Source organism: Neopsephotus bourkii, unplaced genomic scaffold (assembly GCF_033783945.1).
Source record: "Neopsephotus bourkii isolate Nb327-2 ecotype Australia unplaced genomic scaffold, CSIRO-AGI_Nbou_v1 NB_533, whole genome shotgun sequence".
Classification (NCBI taxonomy): Eukaryota; Metazoa; Chordata; class Aves; order Psittaciformes; family Psittacidae; genus Neopsephotus; species Neopsephotus bourkii.
In genome coordinates, this window is record NW_026901034.1 from 1,297,893 (window position 1) to 1,318,053 (window position 20,161).

At 56.4% G+C, this 20,161-nt stretch overlaps 3 protein-coding genes across 4 annotated transcripts; 2 read left to right on the forward strand and 1 right to left on the reverse strand.

Moving 5' to 3' along the window:
- Window positions 1-268: 268 nt before the first annotated feature.
- Window positions 269-3,766, forward strand: IGFALS (insulin like growth factor binding protein acid labile subunit). Its single transcript, XM_061350717.1, has 2 exons — window positions 269-842; window positions 1,411-3,766. Exons 1-2 carry the CDS (start codon window positions 827-829, stop codon window positions 3,222-3,224), a joined length of 1,830 nt encoding a protein of 609 aa, XP_061206701.1. The 5' UTR covers window positions 269-826; the 3' UTR covers window positions 3,225-3,766.
- Window positions 3,767-4,603: 837 nt separating this feature from the next.
- Window positions 4,604-9,205, reverse strand: NUBP2 (NUBP iron-sulfur cluster assembly factor 2, cytosolic). Its single transcript, XM_061350727.1, has 7 exons — window positions 9,134-9,205; window positions 7,984-8,102; window positions 7,139-7,337; window positions 6,703-6,857; window positions 6,376-6,486; window positions 6,029-6,098; window positions 4,604-5,494 (listed from the first exon to the last, which is right to left on the reverse strand). The coding sequence occupies exons 1-7, from the start codon at window positions 9,150-9,152 to the stop codon at window positions 5,349-5,351; spliced, it is 819 nt and encodes a 272-aa protein (XP_061206711.1). The 5' UTR covers window positions 9,153-9,205; the 3' UTR covers window positions 4,604-5,348.
- A 351-nt stretch (window positions 9,206-9,556) lies between these two features.
- SPSB3 (splA/ryanodine receptor domain and SOCS box containing 3) lies at window positions 9,557-18,541 on the forward strand. Of its 2 annotated transcripts, none has more exons than XM_061350718.1 (7): window positions 9,557-9,608; window positions 11,159-11,307; window positions 13,768-13,945; window positions 14,615-14,802; window positions 16,646-16,748; window positions 17,141-17,266; window positions 17,529-18,541. In XM_061350718.1, exons 2-7 carry the CDS (start codon window positions 11,179-11,181, stop codon window positions 17,873-17,875), a joined length of 1,071 nt encoding a protein of 356 aa, XP_061206702.1. In that variant the 5' UTR covers window positions 9,557-9,608; window positions 11,159-11,178; the 3' UTR covers window positions 17,876-18,541. The 2 variants fall into 2 exon arrangements, with proteins under 2 accessions (XP_061206702.1, XP_061206703.1); XM_061350719.1 differs by lacking the exon at window positions 9,557-9,608 and adding an exon at window positions 9,671-9,678.
- The last annotated feature ends 1,620 nt before the right edge of the window (window positions 18,542-20,161 follow it).

Sequence of the window (20,161 nt, forward strand, 5' to 3'; positions counted from 1 at the left end):
GATGAGCTGCCAGGCAGAGAGTGCGAGCTGCCAGCCCCGGAGCATCACTCACCATCACACACACACACACAGGGGTAGAGGAGCCGAGGGACCTTCACAGCCATCACCTCACCGGGGGGACCCAGCTCTGCTCTCTGCTTTTCCCCTTCAGCATGAAAGCACCAAGCCAAGCAGTGTGTAGAGCTCCTGTCACCATCCCCCCCACAGGATAAGATCCACCTGCAGGAGGCGGCTGCAGGCTCAGCCCCAATGCTTCTAATGCCACATGGATAAAAGATTTTCCCCTTTCCCAACTCATTTCCCATCTGCATCACCATAATGCTTCAGGTGTTTCAGCCCATCTACTGATGAGATTAACCCCACACCTCTACACCCCTGTGCAGTACAGATGCTCCAAGCTCCATGGTGTGTATTTAAGGTCCCAATGCAGCATGAGGAATAGCTTCCAGGGCTCACCGTGGGCACCCCCAGCTGAGCAGGGTCAGTGCTGCTGTTTGGGATCCTCAGGAGCACAGCACATGGTCATGCCCTATCCATCCCTCTCTGCTCGCAGCCCCACCATAGCCTGTCCTCCTGAGCATTTCATTCCCCCTCCCTGTCCCATGAGGGGGTCTGAGCACTGCCATAGAACCAGTTACAGACCAGTGAGGAGGAGCAAGGAGCCCATCAAGGTGACACCAGCCCCAGCCATGGCCCGTCCCAGCAGCAGTAGGGTTAAGCCTGGCCGGGCGGGCGGCTGGACAGGCGTCAAGGTGGTTGCTCCATCCATCCCTGCGCAGTCCCAGGGGCCGGAGCGCCGAGAGGGAGCTCTGCCCTGCCCAGCACCATGAGCGCAGGCAAAGGTAAGGCAGGGATCCCGCCTGCTCACCCAGCTGCTGGCAGGGGGCTTGGAGGGGAGACCCTAGAACCCTGCCAGGGCTTCACACCCAAGTCACCCTTCACCCTTCTCCCCCCTCCCCTGCTAATAAGAAATCTGGGGATCCCCCGTGCTGCCTGGGTACATGCAGAGCGCAGAGCTGGATGGGGGCTGCAGGGATGGCCAGGAAGCATCAAGACCCCTCTTCTCTGAGGAAGAGCAAGTTAATGGTGGGCAAGCAGAAGGAAGGAGGAGACTGAGGATGTGTTCCCCTGAGAGGGAGAAGCTGCTTCTGCAACACAGATGAATGTGTATGGGGGTCCATGCACCCAAGGGATCTGAGCTGCAGCAGGAGTGGGGGGTGGACCAGCGGCCTCTCCCAAGGGTGAATCCAGCTCCCCACCCTTCACGCAGCTGCTCAGTATGTGCAATGGGGTGGGACTGACCCCCACCATGGCCCTGGCAGCACAGGCACCCAGAGGGGGGGTCCCATGGGGGTCCCCATGAGCACCCAGGGTTGCACTGATGCATCCCCTTTCCTCTGCACCCTGCAGCGGGCATCACCCTCGTGCTCCCCTTGGCCCTGCTGCTGGTCACAGCCTCCCAGCCCCCTGGGGGGGACACCCCGAAGGAGCAGGGGGATGTGGACCCCCCCCACTGCCCCAGCCCTTGCGCCTGCAGCTTGGATGACTACACCGAGGAGCTCAACATCTTCTGCAGCTCCCGCAACCTGACGCGCCTGCCCGAGGACGTGCCCCCCAATGCCAAGGCCCTGTGGCTGGACGGCAACAACTTCACCCTGCTGCCGGCCGCTGCCTTCAGGAACCTCTCGTCCCTGGACTTCCTGGACCTGCAGAGCAGCCAGCTGGCCGCCGTGGAGCAGCACGCCTTCCACGGGCTGCGGGGCCTCTACCACCTCCACCTCGAGCGCAACCGCCTCAAGCACTTGGCTCCCCACACCTTCCTGCACACCCAGAACCTCGTGTCCCTCAGCCTCAACAACAACCACTTCAGCAAGGTGGAGGAAGGGCTGTTCGCTGGGCTCTCCAACCTCTGGTATCTGAACCTGGGCTGGAACTCGCTCGTGGTCCTGCCTGACAAGATCTTCCACGACTTGCCCAACTTGAGGGAGCTGATCCTGGCCGGGAACAAGCTCCCCTACCTCCAGCACCAGCTCTTCTGCAGCCTTACCGAGCTGAAGGAGCTGGACCTGAGTGGCAACGCGCTCAAGGGCATCAAGATCAACATCTTTGTCAAGCTGCAGAAGCTACAGAAGCTGTACCTGAACCACAACCAGATCAATGCCATCGCACCCCGCGCCTTCATGGGCATGAAGTCCCTCCGGTGGCTGGACCTGTCCCACAACCGGCTTGTGTCGCTGTTTGAGGACACGTTCCTGGGCCTCCTCAGCCTGCATGTCCTACGCTTGTCCACCAACTCCATCACCAGCCTGAGGCCCAGGACCTTCAAAGACCTCCAGTTCCTGGAGGAGCTGCAGCTGGGGCACAACAGGATCCGGAGCCTGGCAGAAAGGACCTTTGATGGGTTGGGCCAGCTGGAGGTTCTGAGCCTCAACAACAACCAGCTGCAGGACATCAGGGCTGGTGCATTCTTGGGGCTGTACAATGTGGCTGTGATGCACTTGTCTGCCAACTGCATTAAGGTGCTCCCTGACTACGTGTTCAAGGGGGTGACCAAGCTGCACAGCCTCCACCTGGAGCACAGCTGCCTGGGCAGGATCCGGGTGCACACCTTCTCCAGCCTCACCAGCCTGCGGCGCCTCTTCCTGCAGCACAATGCCATCACTGTCATTGAGGACCAAAGCTTCAGCGAGCTGCACGAGCTTCTGGAGCTCGACCTCAAGCACAACAGGCTGAGCAGCCTCTCACCCCAGCTCTTTGTGGGTCTGAGCAACCTGGAGTACCTCTTCCTCTCCTCCAACCAGCTCCTCGAGATCTCTCAGGACACCTTCACCCCGCTCCAGAGACTCTTCTGGCTTGACCTCTCCCATAACCAGCTGGAGACACTGGACAACTCCATCATCTCCCCCCTGGCCAACCTGCGGTACCTCAGCTTGAGGAATAACTCACTGCAGACCTTCTCAGTGGGCTTTCTGTGCAGCCCCTTTACCCTGGAGCAGCTGTGGCTGGGGGGCAACAACTGGCACTGCAACTGCTCCTTGAAGGGCTTGAGGGACTTCTCCTTGCAGCACCCTGTGGTGGTCCCACGCTTCGTGCAGTCTGTGGCTGAGGGGGATGATGCCCATGTCCCTGTTTACACCTACAACAACCTCACCTGCCTCCACCCCCCAGCCGTGGCAGGCCTGGACCTCCGCGACACCTCTGAGGACAGCTTTGCTCACTGCTGAGCTGTGCTGGCCCCAGGGATGGACCCTTGACCTGCCACCTCCCTGGCCCTGGCCCAGGCCCAGGCTCCAGGGGCAGCAGCAGGAGCTCTGGCTTTGTGGTCACCGCAACTCAGGCCACCTTTGCCACCACCTCACCTTGGTGCTGCCCAGGCAATGCCAAATGGGCACTTGCTCCCCAGGCTTAAAACTGAAATGGTTCAGGCCTTGACTATTTAAACAGGAGCCCCTGGGTCAGGAAGGTTGCTCCCAATGGGAGCATTCCCCAACCCGGAGTCTCAGGGGGATGGGGGAAAGCTGCACCTGCAGGCTGGAGCCCTCCCCACAGTGAGGGGCAGTGCTGCTGGGGCTGGGACTCCGCAGTGGGACAAATGAAAGCATCTTCCTGCCGTGAGGAGCTGAGAAATCCTCAAAGCCCCCTGGTGAGGAGGGGGCAGACCTGCTTTACTCATTCCTTGCACTAGCAGGTGTAGGCAGGTTGCAGAAAGCCACATTTGTCACCTGATAAACCGTAGCAGACAAATAAACCTTTGGAGCTATCGCAACCCATCTTGTAAGTATGTTCTTTCCAAAGCACATGCTGCACCCAGCCCGGGTTTCTTATCGGAGCCCATCAGGGCTGCAGCTGCAGGGCAAGTTGCTCAGGGTCCCCAGGGTGCTGGAGGAACTTGCAAGCCCTGGGTGGGTGACATGTGCCCAGGGTGGGAGGAGAGCTGCCCAGCCACCCCACAGTAGCCAGCAGCTGGGTCAGTTCCCGGTGCTCCAAAACCCAGATAACTGACCTTTGGCCATGCAGCAGCACATGGGGAAACCTGGTCAGGTGAGTTCCTGCTGTGGCACAGCAGGAGCAGGGACAGATGCTCCTCCTGCTCGCTTCCAAGTGATGCTGCCAGCTACAGCCTGGTTTGGTCAGTGGAAATCCTAGATTCCCCCCCATCTCCCCGAAACAGCACTATGAAGGCAAGTCCCAAGCATGGACACAGGCTTAGAGACCAGGAGGGAGGGAGGTAAGAGGCAAGGATACCACCTTTGTCTGCTTCACCAGCTTAACTCAAGCCTGCAAGAGGAGGCAGGTCCCACAGGAGCCATGACAGACATAACAGCATAAAAGACAGAACAACAAAGGAGGAACCATGTGGGGACCAGAGTAGCCTCATGCATGGCAGAGATGTGGAGAACAGCCATGGCAATACATGCCTCAGGCCAGCTTCCAGCAAGACAAGGGACCAGCCAGATCTGGAAGCTGAAAGGAGGATTGATTTAGCTGAACCTCAGCAAGGAAAGGGCAGAGCAGGAAAGACGTGGATGTACACACAGTGCTTGTAAGTCGAAGACTCAGCTACAATGAGCCTGAAGCCACGGAAAAAACTGGATTTTAAGACTTGGATTTTAAGAAAAGTATTTACTGCTTGGAATCTTTACAAATATTCCTGAGTGATAACCCCCAGGAACCCAAAAAGGCCTCATTTCCAGCAGGAACTCAGCACTCAGGAGGGTGGCAGATCTCCTAAAGACCTTTTCTCATGTGAGACGTACTGTGTCCCCACCGGCCCATCAGGAACCAGCGAGCTGAGACTTCACAGCAGGGTGGCCTGGCTCGAGTCCACATGGAAGCATCCAGCCACTGAACCAAGTACCATCTAATCCATTATGCAAGAAAAGCAATAGAAGGCAGCAGCACATGGAGCCACGATCAAGATGTTTGGTGCTGGTTGGGCTCAGTGAGTGAAGAACAAATTGATGGGTCTTTTTAGCTGTACCGGGCGAAGGCCAGAAGCACCACAGCATACAGAAAACTGGGGACACAAACTAGAGCTCCCCAAGCCCCTTCACAGGGGCAGGCTGCTGAGGAAGTCATCAGGAACAACTGTACCACCTGGGCAGAGCATCACATCAGAAAGGCAGGAAGCAGGCTGCTGTCTGTGCAGGGGCTCTTTGGATCCAGAGGGATGGAGCAGAACTTCCCTTTTCGGATCACTGCAAGCAGCATCAATGCTGTGCTCCCTCCCTCACCTCCCCACTGAGACAATTCATAGCTTAGCAGCTTTCACAGCCGCTGCTCCATCACCATGGGCTGTTGGTGGTGCTGCGAGGGGCTTGGGCAGGAAGTCCAGCCCCACACTGTCCTCAGGAGCATTGCTGCAATGTACCATCCAAGATCCGCTGGGCAATACGAGTCAAGCAAGTGAAGGCAGGGCTCCTGGGAAAGTCTTGGATGAAATCTCTGCCTTCTTCCAAGCTCTGGCTGAGTTGGGGGTCCAGAGGAACACAGCCTGTGGGATAGGAGAAACAGAGACAATGACTGCTTGCTCACTGTAAGGCAAAGGCCTGGAGTCAGGATTAAAGAAATATCCTGGTGGAGCCAACTCCAGGAGAAGCGGTTGGGAAGAGCACTACCCTCACTGAGCTCTCCAGGAACAGCTTCCTCTTCATGCAAGACCCCCCCACACCACATGCTTCATGACAGACATTCTCCTCTCACCCCAATCCAGAGCCCTCAGCCCCATTTATCAGGGAGGCTCCAGGGCATTTCAGGACAGCTCTTGTGCAGCTCCAGGCTTGCTTACTCCATCAGAGCAGGCTGCCCATGATCACCTCCTCTGCCCCAGCAGGGCCAGGTGCCCACTCAGAGCAGTTTGGATGGCAAAAGCAGCAAAGCAAGAACCACCCCTCACCTCTGAGAGGGTGCCATGGCTCACAGGGACAGAGCCCAGCCTGAACACCCCTCCAACGCTGTAGCTCTACTCCCACAGCACAACACAGACACCACCTGTGACACAGCGAGCTCTGCTCAAGAGGCCACTCACCCAGGAAGGGGACCCCAGCGTGCTTGGCCAGCTCCTCACCTCCTCCTTTGGAGAAGATGTTTGTGCACTCCTGAAGGAGGAAGAGCAGAGCAGTGAATCAAGAACTCCAGAGCACTGTGCAGGCGCTGCCTGCACATGAGAACCAGCTCCCCTCTGCATTCCAGCCTCAGGGCACTTTTCCATTAGGAAAGCAGAGCCAGTGGCTTCTTCCAAAGCTGACACGCAGCAGCTCATCTCCCTACATCACCCTCACAGCATTTGCACGTTTTCCAACCCAGGCACTACATCTTACAACATCACATCACAACTGAGGCCCCACAATAGCCCCAAGGGCACGACAAACTCACCGAGCAGTGCGGGCACACAAAGCCACTCATGTTCTCCACGATGCCAAGAACTCTTAATCCTGTCTTCTTGCAGAATGTCAGCTCCCGCCTCACATCTCCCACAGACACAGCCTGCAGGGGAGAGCAGCAGGGGTTAGGGGTGCCTGTCTGCCCAGGCTGACCATGGGTCTGGAGCAAGCATGCATCACAAGGCAAATGTGTAGAACAAGCAGCCACACACAGGCTGGTGCCAACACCCACCTCGGGTGCATGCTTTCATCCTCCAACCATGCCTGGAGGCAGAAGCCTGCCCAGGAGCCCCTGTTCAGGCCGAGGCAGCTGCCCTACCTGGGGTGTTGTGACCAGGATTGCTCCAAGCAACTTGTGAGGCCTCAGGGCCTCCACTGTGGAGATGTGCTCATCAGATGTGCCCGGCGGTGTGTCCACAATGAGGAAGTCCAGGTCCCCCCAGGCCACATCAGCAACGAATTGTTTGATCAAAGCTATGGAAATAAAAGGGGCAGGAAAAGAAACTTAACAGCTCTTAGCGGGTGCTGTGGGGGCTGTGGACCCAGCAGAACAGGGATTGGGAAACACCCCAGGTGACAAGGACCCAGGGAGAGATTGCAGGGCACACAACACATGCTGCACTCTCCCCATCTAAGCAGTCTGAACCCACTCCTGCAGAACAGGAGCCTTGTTCCTCCAAGGAATGACCTGTCCCCAGCAGGATCCAGCCCCACCTCCAGGAAGGTGGACACTTCCTAGCAAAACCCAACCATACCATTCTTCTTGGGTCCTCTCCACACCACAGCATCATCAGGCTTCTCCAGCAGGAAGCCGATGGACATGAGCGAGATGCTCTTGTCCTGGTCCACATAGACCGGTACCCAGCCGCTGTCACACTGGTGCACATCGCTGTCCTGCACCTGGAACATGCGGGGTATGCTGGGGCCACACAAGTCCACGTCCATAATCCCCACCTGCAGCAGGAGAGGATGAAGAGCCCTTCAGCCTGGGATGAGCCTGGCGGCTGCCCCCATCCATGCTTCTTCCCAGGGCAAGGGAAGGCAGTATCTGGATTTCAGCTGCTCACAGCACTTTACTTCAGCAGCTGGATTTGAAACACAAAGAGCTGCTTTCAGGTCTCACCACCCTCCTCACCCCCTTCTCTCAGAGGAGCATCTCCCAAGTATTTCCAGGTGCTTTGGAGAGATTGCCAGACACCTACCAGGATCCAATTGCTGCACAGAGCCTTTAAAAGAAATCCTCAGGGAATTCTGCCTGCCTCGTGCCCATACACAATCCCCTTTTGTCCCCATCTTAAATCTCTCCTTCGGCTCCCCCTCTTTACTTTGCAAAGGGAGTGTGCGTTACACCACAGAGCAGCAAAATCATTTCTCAGCACCAAAAAACAGCAAGTTTGGGGTGATTTTAGCCTCTTGGACGAGAGGGGAATGAACCTGTGCTGGACTGAGTGAACACAGAAAAAAGGATTCATTTAAATTGCTGTCAAAGACAGCATTTTCACACGCTGCCCACACAAGACACAAAGGATGAGCAAACGCAGCCCAGGTGGAGGTTATGAAGTGTCAGATGGAGCTCAGTGCCCCCCAGCCCCTCACTCACCCTCCTCCCGGAATGCCGTAGTGCCAGAGCCAGCTGGGTGGAGATGGTGCTCTTCCCAACGCCACCCTTCCCGGAGAGCACCAGCAGGATGTGCCGCACCCCAGCCAAGTTGGTTCTCTCTGGGAGGAAGAATAAGGAGGCATCAGAGTTTCTTCTGGTGCAAGACAGGAGTACCTGCGGGGTCACCACGGAGACACGGTCCCCACTGAGGGTGACAGCGGCTGTCACTATCCCAACAAGTCTGGTTTAAGCATAAGGGACAGGGAATGAAGAGGTGGGCATGCCGCGGGCCTTTCACCATCGGGGAAGGGACAATACGAGCAGGGGCAGAGGCTTTGTTCCCATGACCTAAGCGGCTTTGGGGCAGCGCAGCAATAAACATCCATAGGTCACGCTACGCCAGCGCCGGGCCGAGCCCTCCCGGGGCCACGGTGAAGTCAGGCCCTTGGCGTTTCCTTCCACCACACCGCCCAGGCCGCCTCCCCGCGGCCACAGGCTCCTCTCCAACCTCCCTGCAGCGCCGGGCTCGGGCCCACCGGTGGGGAACGCTCGGGGCCGGCTGCCCCATCCGGGGGTCACGGGTGTCAGCCGGTCGGTTGGGCTGGGCTGGGTCGGGTCGGGTCAGGTCAGGTCGGGCCGGGAGCCCACCCGGGTCCGCGTTCCCGGGCACCTCGTCACCGCCGGACACTGACTCACCGAGCCAAGGTCTCACCCACCCCGCGCCGCCCCGGCCTCATACCGGCACCGGCGGCATGGAGCCTGCACGCACCATGGCGGACCTCATTCGCACCTCCACCGACGGTAACAGGGGAGCGGGGAAAGAGGAGGCGGGGGGCGGAGACGGAGCCCCGCAGCGAGGTGCTCCCGGGATTCCACCCGCTGATACCGGTGGCCCCGGCTCCTCGGCGCTGCCCCCAACGGGAGCCTAGGCCAGGGCTCCGGCAAAGCCCAGCGACATCACCCTTCCCCCCTGCCCCGTAACCGGGCCCCACCGCTTCGAGGCCGCGGCCCAGACCGAGCACCGCTGGGCTCCCCTCACCAGGAGCCGAGGCCCATCACCGCGGCCTGGTGACAACAAAGGCAGGGCCCGACCACCTTACAATGGGACGCATTCCACCTCCCCCCCTCCCGAGGCCCCATCGCCCCTCACCCCCGGCTGCCTCCTCCATGCTGCTGCCCGGGGGCGCCCGTTTCCGCCTTCCGCCGGGTTAAAGCCCCGCCCTCTCATACTGTCGGGCACCGACCCCAATCACAAGCCGCTTCCTCATAGAGAGCCCGCCTTTCAGGCCTCTGCAGCCAATCAAACCTTCTGCCCTCCCCCTTCGCCAGCCAATGGGCTTAGTGACTTCGCTAAGTGACGGGCGCTCGCCCTCAGCAGTGGTCACCCAATGGCGCGGCTCTTCCGGATTGACGTCCAGTGCAGCCAATGGCGCTGAGCTGCCCTCTGACACCGCACCCTCCTGACTCCTTCAGCTGTGAGTGACGGAGACCTTAGCCAATCGCGAGGGGGAACGGTGCAGGCTCAGCCAATGGACGCTTGAGGGGCGGTGTCAAGAGAGGATTGTTTATGTCCCGGGACGGGAATGTAGGTCAGAGCGCGGCGGCAGGGCCGAGCCAGGCTTGGGGTAACACGGGGCGGGACGTGCCGGGCAGGCAGGCAGGTAGGTCGGGACCGGGCCGGGGACCGGGACGCGAGTGGGAACCGAGGCCTGGCCTGGCCTGGGCTGTGCGGTGTGGCTTGAGGCAAGCGCTGCGGCCTGGCCTCATCCGGCCCAGCTAGGGCCCTCGGTCCCACAGCCGCGGGCTGCCTCTTGTTCCGCCGGTTCTGCCCACCCCAGCGGTGTGCTTCGCTCGGGGAGGAGCTGCCGGCGCCGCCCGCGTCGAGCGGGTCGCGGCCTGCGGGAGGGCCCCAGCAGCCCTTGGTGCCAGAGCACTGTCCGGGACAACCGCCGCGCTGGGCCAGCGCTACCCCGGTGAGCCGGCCGGAGGCCTCAGGCAGGTGCCGGGGAGCGGAGGTGATGGGTTCGGCTGCTGCGGGGGGCGGAAGTGCAGTGTTCAGAGCCGAGCAGGGCGGCTTTGCCGCGGTGTTAGTTGCTTTCCCGGCAGAGCTGTGCTCGGCAGCGGTGGGATCCTCCTGATCCTGGGCAGGGGGATGCCCGGAGCCCTTCAGAGCATCTGTGGGCACCGGCACGACCAGTCGTGACTCAGCCTGTTCTGCTTTTCCAAGAGATGCCATCCAGTCGGGGAATGAGGTGCAGGACTAATGAGAACGGTGCTGTTTGAGAGGCACCGGCCTGGGCTGGCCCACCACATACTTGCAGAATTCACACGCTGCTAGGGCAGCGCCGGAGCCGGTGTGGGTGCACAGAGTAGCTCACTGTGGAAGGCAGCAGCCCCAGAGGCTCAGCAGAGGGAGTGGGTGTGAGTGGGATTGCAGCCCTATGGATGCCTCTTGCTGAGGAGCTGTTATTTGCATCACCCCTGGTGCAGCGCTCCTATGGGGTGGCTGGGAGCTGCTGTGGCCTGTCAGGCTGTACACAGGGAAGGAGCCTATGGAAATCTGAACAACACCCACTGGAGTGGGGAGACAGAGAGCTGCTTCACTTTTGTCTGGTGTCCTTGAGGCAAGTCAGGACAGGTCCATGTAAAGACTGGTTTTCCTTCAGCAAGAGAGCAAATGGTGTCTCCCCCACCCCAGCCACTGAGAACAAAGTCTTCTCTCCATTGGCAGTTGCTCAGAGGTGAACAAACAGCCTTCCCCACAGCAAGACACACACAGCTCAGGCACACAGGGGACACGGTGGTGGCCAAGCAGCACCCAGAGCCCATGAGGGTGACAGGCATTGGAGAGGCTGGGTTTCGGTGGCTGATGATCCTGGTGGAGCCAGGCCAGTAGGGAGATACTGGAGAGGGAGCTGCTGCTGCTGCTGGGTCTTGAGAGCATTTCTGGGGTCTGTTCAACACATGGGCTCAGGGCGAGGTTGTCCCTGTGGGAATGTTTGTGGTGTGGGAGGAATTGTTTTGCATTGGTTTGCTGATGGCGACTGTGCAGACCTGCATTTGTGCTGACCCGTTCCTGGTGCTCTGTGGGGACCTGGGAGGGGTTGCTTCAGTGGCTGGCGACTGAAAGCAGGCCACAGGTGCTGTGTGTAAACTCTTGTCCCTTGTTCTGCAGCTTACCTGTCTGGGAACAGCATGGCGCGGCGCCCGCGGAGCTCCAGGGCCTGGCACTTGGTGCTGAGTGGGGTGCGGCGCGAGGCGGACACTCGGGCACTCGCCCTGGCCAGTGGCACGCGGGGCTGGGGCTACGACTCCGATGGGCAGGTAGGCTACTGTGACACTGAGTGTGCAGTGACATGGGGGAGAGGTTTCCCTTCCCCGTAGAATCACAGAATCAACTGGGTTGGAAAAGACCTTTAAGATCATGAAGCCCAACAGTTCCCCAGCACTGCCAAGGCCATCACTGAACCATGTCACTGAAGGCCTTGTCTACACAGTTTGTGAACACTTCCAGGGTTGGTGTCTCCACCACTGCCCTGCGCAGCCTGTTCCAATGCCTGAGCACCCTTTGGGGAAGAAACTGTTCCTAATATTCAGTCTCATCCTCCCCTGGTGCAGCTTGAGGCCATTTCCTCTTGTCCTATTGTTTGTTCTTTGGGAGCAGAGAGCAGCCACCTCCTGGCTCCATCCTCCTGTCGGGCAATTGTAGAGAGCGATACGGTCCCCCCTGAGCCTCCTCTTCTCCAGACTAAGCCCCACCAGGTCCCTCAGCTATTCCTCATCAGACTTGTGCTCCAGGCCCCTCTGCAAGGTCCATGTAACTGAGGAGCCAGCAATTGGCTCAAATCAGAACAGACTTAATGAAATCAGAACACAAATAATGAGCCTCCTCCAAGCTCCAGCATGGGCTGTGGGGCTCCCAGCATATCTTCCCTAGGCAGGGAATGCTGAACTGCTCCCCAGCCATGTGCCACAGCTCTCAGCTGAGCCAGGGAGTTGATTGACACTAAGCTAGAGACTTTTTAAAGCATATAAAATGTGTGTGATGTATATAAAGTACATACAACGGATTTTAAATATTCTTTGTTAAGTAGTGATCTAAATAAGCATTAAATTGGTTCAGTTCTGAGCTCTGGCTCGCTGTAGGGCAGCGCTGACGTCTGGTCTTTGTGCAGTGGGAGTGAAGCTGCTTCAGTCTGTGATGTTACAGCCTCACATATCCTCAAAGTGGAATTCCTGCTCTGTAATGTGCACATCACTTCTGAACCTGGCCCTGGAAGATGGGAACCCAGTGGGGAGAAGTGGTCAGTAAAACAGAGGTGTGACTTGGGTTCACCTCCACCGCCCTTTACTCTTCTCCCCAGTTCTTGAGTGTGTGCGTTCAGGTCCCTGTGCAGCAGTGGGGACGCAAGGAGCTGCTCCTGGAGCTTCAAAGCTAGGCTTAAGCCTTGCGAGGCCCCTGCCAGAGCTCAGTCCAAACCCAGGCACTGTGCTCCCAGAAGATGAGTTTTCTGTGGAGCCAGAGCAGCTTTATGTTTCTGCAGTAATGGGAATGGTAGGATTGCTCCAAAGCAGTGGTTGGGAAGTGCCAGTGAGAGATGGAAGTCAAGCTTCTTAGTATGCAGGTGAGAGAAGGAAGGGTGGGAACTACCTAAGTAAGCCCAAGTCATTTCAAGTTCCACTGTCTTAGCCACAAGAACATGAGTTTAAATACGGGCTTGAAATACTGCCTGCAAAGTCTGCCAGGGTATGAATAATGAGCAGGTGCACCTGACAAGTATGTAAACCCAGAGTAACTTGCTGCAGTCTGTCATAAGAGACTCCGTGAGGTGACACCAAGCCTCCCATAGTGGGAGTGAGATGGGGCATTGACTCTTAACAGCATCGACTGAAGGGACCCTTTGGTCTCATAGAATCAGTTAGGTTGGAAACTAAGATCATCAAACCGGGGTCGGGGGGGAAGAAGAAATCAAGTTTTTGTGCTCGTGCATGAAGGTCAACAAAAGCCTTTTGATCCTCCTGTGGGTTCCCTGTGGGTCTGTCTGCACTGCTGGCACAAGGAGCTGCTGCCCTGCTGCTGAGCTGCTTCCCCTCCTGGCCCTTTTCCTCCTTGTCTTGTTTGCCTCCCTCTCCTCTCTCTCAGCTTCCAGGCGCTCCAGAGCAGCAGTTTCAGCTGTGTGCTCTGCTGTTGTGACACCTCAGCCAGGGTTTCCAGCTGGCTGTAACCTGCCCGTTGAAAACCACAGCTGTGTGATTAGACATGACCTGTCCCACTGTGTGCAGGCTATGGCAGCTCCTAACCCCTGGAAGGCACAAAGACCATACCTCCATCATAGACTGCCCACTGCTGAGAGGTCTCTGTGGCTCAGACACATACTAACCAGGTCCCATAGTGGGGCAATTTGCCTGACACAGCCCCTCATGTCCCTGCATGGTGAGCCTGGCCAGGGCACGATGCAGCCGTCTGCCAGCCCATCTCCATGAGCCTGGGCTCCTTCAGTAGTGACCAGGGGAAACAGTGAACAGGGCAAGTTCAGGTTAGATCTTATGTAGAAGTTCTTCCCTGTGAGGGTGCTGAGGCGCTGGCACAGGGTGCCCAGAGAAGCTGTGGCTGCCCCATCCCTGGCAGTGTTCAAGGCCAGGTTGGACGGGGCTTGGAGCAACCTGGTCTGGTGGAAGGTGTCCCTGCCTGTGGCAGGGGATTGGAACTGGATGTGCTTTAAGGTCCTTTCCTACCCAAACCATTCCATGATTCTATGGCCATTCCTGTGTTCTCTCCGGCAGCACAGCGACTCTGATTCGGAGCCGGAGTTCTCCTCCCTCTCACCTTCCATCCCAAGTGCCATCCCTGTTACTGGAGAGTCATACTGCAACTGTGAGAACCAGAGTGAAGCTCCCTACTGCTCCAGCCTGCACGGCCTCCACCGCGTCAAGGACTGCCAGTGTGGCGAGGAGGACGAGTGTAAGGGAGGGGTTCCCCATCACCCCACCATAGTCCTTTGGCCCTGAGGATCCAGCATGGAGCCCCAGCTCCTTTGTTTACACCTCAAGGCCACACAGGCTGCAGGGAGATTACAAGCATGTGCCTTGGTGGTGTTTCAGGGGCTAAGTGCTGAGCTTGTTAATGCCTCAGAGTTCACCTCTGGGGACCTGCTTGCAAATCTGGCTTAGGCCACTGGTGAAACAGGCTCTTATGGTTATAACCCTCTTTACCACTGATCCTAGCAGGGTGCTCAGAGCAGGGGGGAAAGGTAGGGAAACTGTAGGCTTGAGCTGGCTGAGAAAGCCTGTAGCATGGTGGAGCTGCCACTTGAGCCTTCAAAGAGTGCAAGAAGGAAGGAAAGAGGTTCCATCTGGGTCTGTGGAGCCTCGTGTTGGCCAAAATGGGAAGAGGTGAATGCCAGCAGCTTCAGGTTCAGAGCATTGAACCCTTCCCAGTGGGACAGCACAGAATAGTTCAGCCCCCAAGGAACCCTATGCACAGCTTAGGATTTACCCTCTTAAATGGTAAAAACCTAAATAAATAAACCCCACGACAGGCCTTCAGATCGAGCACCCACCTGTGCTTTGGCTTGGGGATCACTCCCTGACGGCCTTTGTCAACCGTGTCCCCTCTCTGCTTCCTGAACAGATTTTGACTGGGTGTGGGATGACCTGAACAAGTCAACAGCCACGCAGCTGACATGTGACAACCGCAAGGTGAACTTCCACATGGAGTACAGCTGCGGCACTGCTGCCATCCGTGGCAACAAGGAGCTGGCTGAGGGGCAGCACTTCTGGGAGATCAAGATGACCTCCCCTGTCTATGGCACAGACATGGTACGTGCAGCAGAGTTGTTTATGGGCACATAGAAATGTCCAGTATTCCTTGAACAGGGATTGTGAAAATGAAGTACTGAAATAGGAGAAGATCAGGTTTGAGACTAAGGAGCCTGAAGATGCACAAGTCATAGAATCGTAGATTCACAGTCTGGTTTGGATTGGAAGAGAACTTACGATTATTCAGTTCCAACCCCTTGCCATGGGCAAGGTTGTCTCACACTAGACCGTGTTGCTCAAGGCTCTGTCCAACCTGGCCTTGAACACTGCCAGGGATGGGGCATTTATCACTTCAGGTCCATGGGACATGAGTAGTATCTGAGGGTGCTGAAGAAACTGGCGGATAAAGTGGCCAAGCCACTATCCAGAATATTTGAGAAGTTGTGGCAGTCCAGTGAGGCTCCCACTGACTGAAAAAGGGGGAACACAACCCCTATTACTAGAAAGGGAAAAAAAGCAAGACCCGGGTAACTCCAGGCTAGTCAGTCTCACTTCAGTGCCTAGCAAGATCATGGGGCAGATCCTCCTGGAAAGTGTGCTAAGGCACATGGGCAGTAAGGGGATGACTGGTTACAGCCAACACAACTTCACTAAGGACAAATCATGCCTGACAAATCTGGTGGCCTGTGATGGGGCTGTGGCCCCATGGTGGGTAAGGGACAAACAACTAAATGGATTTTTGCAAAGTATTTGACTGTCCTGAACAGCAACCTTGTCTCTAACCCGGAGAGACACAGATTTGACAGATGGACCATCACTGTATAAGGAATTGGCTGGATGGTCACACTCAAAAGTTGTGGTCAGTGGCTCAGTGTAGGGGTGGAGACCAGTGATTCGTGTTCCTCAGTTCAAAAGGCCAAGTGCATGGTCCTGCACTTGGATCACAACAATCCCCAGCACAAACACAGGTTGGGGGAGACTGGATGGAGCAGGCTAAGGACTTGGGGGTGTTGGTCGATAAGCAGCTTCCTATGACCTAGCCTCAGTGAGTGCTTGAGCCCAGAGCCCCCCCATGTGCTGGGCTGCACGCCCAGAGCGTGAGCAGCACAAGAGGGAGGGGATTCTCCCCCTCTGCTGTGCTCTGGGGAGACCCCCCCTGCAGTCCTGATCCAGCTCTGGGGCAACAACACAAAAGGGATGTGGAGCTGTTGGAGCGAGTCCAGAGGAGGCCATGGAGATGCTGCGAGTGCTGAAGCAGCTCTGCTCTGGAGCCAGGCTGAGAGAGCTGGGCTGGTTCAGCCTGGAGAAGAGAAGGCTCCTTAAGGGGAGACCTTAGAGCAGCTCCCAGGGCCTAAAGGGGCTGCAAGAAAGCTGGAGAGGGGCTTTGGGCAAGGGTCTGTAGGGACAGGACAAGGGGGAATGGCTTTAACCTGACAGAGGGGAGACTGAGATGAGCTCTTAGGCAGACGTTCTTCCCTGTGAGGGTGCTGAGCTGCTGGCAAAGGGTGCCCAGAGAAGCTGTGGCTGCCCCATCCCTGGCAGTGTTCAAGGCCAGGTTGGACGGGGCTTGGAGCAGCCTGGTCTAGTGTAAGGTGTCCCTGCCCATGGCAGGGGGATTGGAACTGGATGAGCTTTAAATTCTATTTCAGCCCAAACCAGTCTGGGATTCCTCGAACAGGACAGCAAGCTTCTCCAGCAGTTCAGCTGGGCCTCATTTAGCAGAAGAAATTGGAGCTGGGTGCCTCCAGCTCATGAAACCTCTGTCTTGGCATCACCAAAACCTCTGGATTACTTGGACTTTGCCAAGAAAATCTGGGGAGAGCTGGAGGCAGGGAGTCTTAGTTGTATCTTATTGCTTGGAAAGACACTAAGCTTGTGTTCTCTACCTGGCCTTGCCTCCCAGATGGTGGGAATTGGGACATCGGATGTGAACCTGGACAAGTACCGCCACACTTTCTGCAGCCTGCTGGGCAAGGATGAGGACAGCTGGGGACTGTCCTACACAGGTGATACAGGCAGGGTTGTGGCAGGGTGGTGGAGGGGCAGCATCGGGCACAAGCATTTTCTTAGGGGGTTGAAAACACTCTGAAGGGGATTGAGGCCACCAGACCCATGAGTCCCTTTGTTAATGACAGCCAGTGCAGGTGCCAGCAGCTCCCATCAGTCCAGGTACCACTGGTGAGGGTTTCATGCTGCTGCCTGCACTCTGGTGTTGCAAAACCTCCACTTACCCCCTTCTTGTCACCCTACTCTGGGGTGGGAGGGAAGGGATCAGGCAACAGAGGGGTTTTATAGGCACTGGGTGAGGCTGGAGTAGTGGGAACTCTCAGTGCGGGAGTTGGGATGAATTTGCAGAGCACAGTCTTTCCACTGAATGCCTTTGTGTGTTTGTTTGAAGGACTGCTGCACCACAAGGGAGACAAAACAAACTTCTCATCGAGGTTTGGGCAAGGCTCCATCATCGGGGTGCATTTGGACACGTGGCATGGGACGCTGACCTTCTTCAAGAACCGCAAGTGCATAGGTAGGACTGAGGGCAGATGCTGGCAGGGGACATGTGGCTGAGCTCAGAGTCAGGCTGCAGGAGGAAACACCAGCAAAACAGGAGCACAGCATGGAGCAAGTGGGAGGAAGGCTACAATTGCTGTTTTATGGATTGGCATTTCCAAGAGCTGTTTTCCAAGTGATTCAAACAGCTCTGTAGTTAATAGGTTCAGGGGAGCTGGGAGGAGTGAGGTCACCTGGTGAAAACTAACGTGAAACCTGCCCTTGGTGTCCCCTGGCAGGGGTTGCAGCCACGAAGCTGCAGAACAAGAAGTTTTACCCCATGGTGTGCTCAACAGCAGCCAAGAGCAGCATGAAGGTGATCCGGTCCTGTGCCAGCTGCACATCCCTGCAGTACCTCTGCTGCTACCGCCTGCGCCAGCTCCTGCCCAACTACGTGGACACACTGGAAGTGCTGCCCCTGCCACCGGGACTCAAGCAGGTGCTACACAACAAACTGGGCTGGGTCTTGAGCATGAACTATAGCACATCGAAGCCTTCCTCCTCCTCGTCCTCGGGAAGTGACTCAGACAGCTCCTGTGGCTCAGATGCAGAGGCCTGCCAAAGGAAGAGATGCCGGAGGACATAATGTCTCTGCAGAGGAACTGCTGTGAGGGACTCAGTGGGGTTTTGTTCTGCTGTCTGTGAGGGCTGCCCAGGCCCAACACGCCTCTTTCTTCACAGGGATGTCCATTTCTACTCAGTTGCAAAGGTTTCTCTGTTGGAAATCTTTAGCCTAAAGATCCATCACATGCATTGAAAAGCCTTGTTTGACTCAAAGAGGTCTCAGCTCTATGTACCAGGTAAACTGCAGCCAAATATCTGTGCTTCATCTCCTGACTTTCTGTCAAAGCCATCGCCTCTTCCTGAAGGATCTCTCTTCTCACCTTTGGCAGAGACAACTAAGGTGATTTCCTGTTTTCAAAGCACATCAGAGTCTTGTCAGATAGCAGACTTGACTCATCAAAAGACAAAACTCAAAGACCAGTCCATGTCCTCCTAAGTGTTGTGTGTTGGTTTAGTGTCTGCCATGAACTCATCACGCTGTGGGGCCCGATGGAGCAGCAGCATGTGGGGACGTGGGCTCCTGGGGCTGTATCCGCATCGCTGCTCTGTGGGAGCAGTTACATGAGTTGAGCTACAGGTGAGCTCACTCCAGCCCCTGATGACTTTTAATTGCTTTGCATGTTGGCTCCTGCTGGTTCTCCTCTATCAAAGACTGTATTAAAACATAATAATAAAAGTAGAAACTGTCTTTGGTTCCTCTTATGGCCGTTGAAGGCAAGAATCTGAAAATGCTGGCCAAAAATAGCCACACTGGGACAGCTAAGAGGCTGATGGGGGTGTTATAGGTGCCACACTCATGTCCCATCAGGAGGAGGTAAAGGCAGAGGAGATTCCCGTGCCTCTGCTCTGGGGAGGGTTCTTGTGCTTCCTGCTGAGGCTCCTGGTGGGCTGGGATGGATCTTCAGCACAGCCAGAAAAGCACCTGTGGCTGTGCACTGGAGGATAGGGAGGCTGCAGGATTTTTGTCCTCAGCTCAGGACAAGCCCCCCCCTGCCCCAAATTCAATTCACAGGGCAGGATGAGTGCAGCATCTTCACACAGAATAGCTCTCACCGAGGCTTTCTGTGAGCAGAAGTGCCAGGTTAGAGCCTGGGTGAGCCACTGATGGAGCAGTGGCCTGGTTCTGTTGCCTGCGTGCTTTTTGCAGTTGAGCCACCCTCAGTTTTATACAGGGAAAAGGAAGGGAAAATACTTGAACTGCTCCTCGCAGAGGACACAAACTGCTCAGGAAGAGCAGGGTGAGGGTGCTTCAGCAGTTCTCACTGCCCAGCTTGTGTCATGCTGCTGGCACAGGCCAGCTCCAGGAGCCATCACAGAGGTGATCTGGTCATGGCCACGTTTGGCACCTCCACTTTGTCCTGCTTGCATCCCTCAAAGCTGCAATTGCACTGCTGTGAGAGCGGATGGGCAGGACGCTTAGAAGTGAAATAAGGAGCTAATAAATATATTTATGAAATAAGTATGATGCTATAAATGGCTTTTAACCTGTCTTCTCCACAGGATTCCTCCCAGCCCTGTCACTGAGAATACAGAGCTCCAGGTGCTTCCTTTTCCCCTGCTCCTGCCCAGGACTGGCAAAGGTTCTGGTAGAGCTTTTGCTCCATGTGCATTTATTCCCCATGGAGCCCTGTGACTCCATACTTTCCCTTCCCACACCCCAGATCTGTAAGCAAAGGTGGCTCTCGCTTCTCTTGTGATAGGCTTTGAATGAGAACCTTAATGAGTAGGACATAAAAAGTCAGGACACGCTGCAGGAAATACATGGCTCATTGAACACCTCAGTGAAAGGCAGACCCCAGATGCTGCAGTCTTCCTTGAGCATGAAGCAGTGGGCAAATATTTTACCCAACTCAATTTTCTTTCCTTTCCTGGAAAGCTCCAGAACTCTGGAGTGAAAAGATTTTCCTCAGGCTGTCATTTCCCCTCCACTCCCAGTGCTGAATCACCACTGCATTCACCACAAGAATAGAGGATTTCCATCAGCACAAGAGACTGACAGTCATCTTGGGACACATCTAGTCTGGGCCTTACATTGATGGCATTGAGGGCAGGCGGGCAGGCATGGATCAATGTTCCTGTAACTTCTGCTGAGGATTCCCAAAGCTCTGGGCTTGGGACGTGGCTGTCTCCAGTGACACAACTCACTTGCACAGGTGTGTTGGTATTGCCTTCATCAGCGCAGGGACCTGCTGGCTGAATTCCTGACGCATGTCGAGGAGCAACACCTTGATGTTACCCTGCAGCTGCAGTACCACTGGGGCCAGGAAAAGTGACAGAGGTGAGACATGTAACACAGCAATCACCGGGA

Coding starts and splice junctions, on each gene's coding strand:
- NUBP2 (XM_061350727.1), bottom strand. Junction 7,338..7,983: donor TACGGCATTCCGGGAGGAGG/GTGAGTGAGGGG, acceptor CTCCTGCTGCAG/GTGGGGATTATGGACGTGGA. Junction 6,487..6,702: donor TCCTGGTCACAACACCCCAG/GTAGGGCAGCTG, acceptor TCTCCCCTGCAG/GCTGTGTCTGTGGGAGATGT.
- SPSB3 (XM_061350718.1), top strand. CDS start 11,179: ATGGCGCGGCGCCCGCGGAGCTCCAGGGCCTGGCACTTGGTGCTGAGT. Junction 13,946..14,614: donor GTGTGGCGAGGAGGACGAGT/GTAAGGGAGGGG, acceptor CTTCCTGAACAG/ATTTTGACTGGGTGTGGGAT. Junction 14,803..16,645: donor CTGTCTATGGCACAGACATG/GTACGTGCAGCA, acceptor CTTGCCTCCCAG/ATGGTGGGAATTGGGACATC.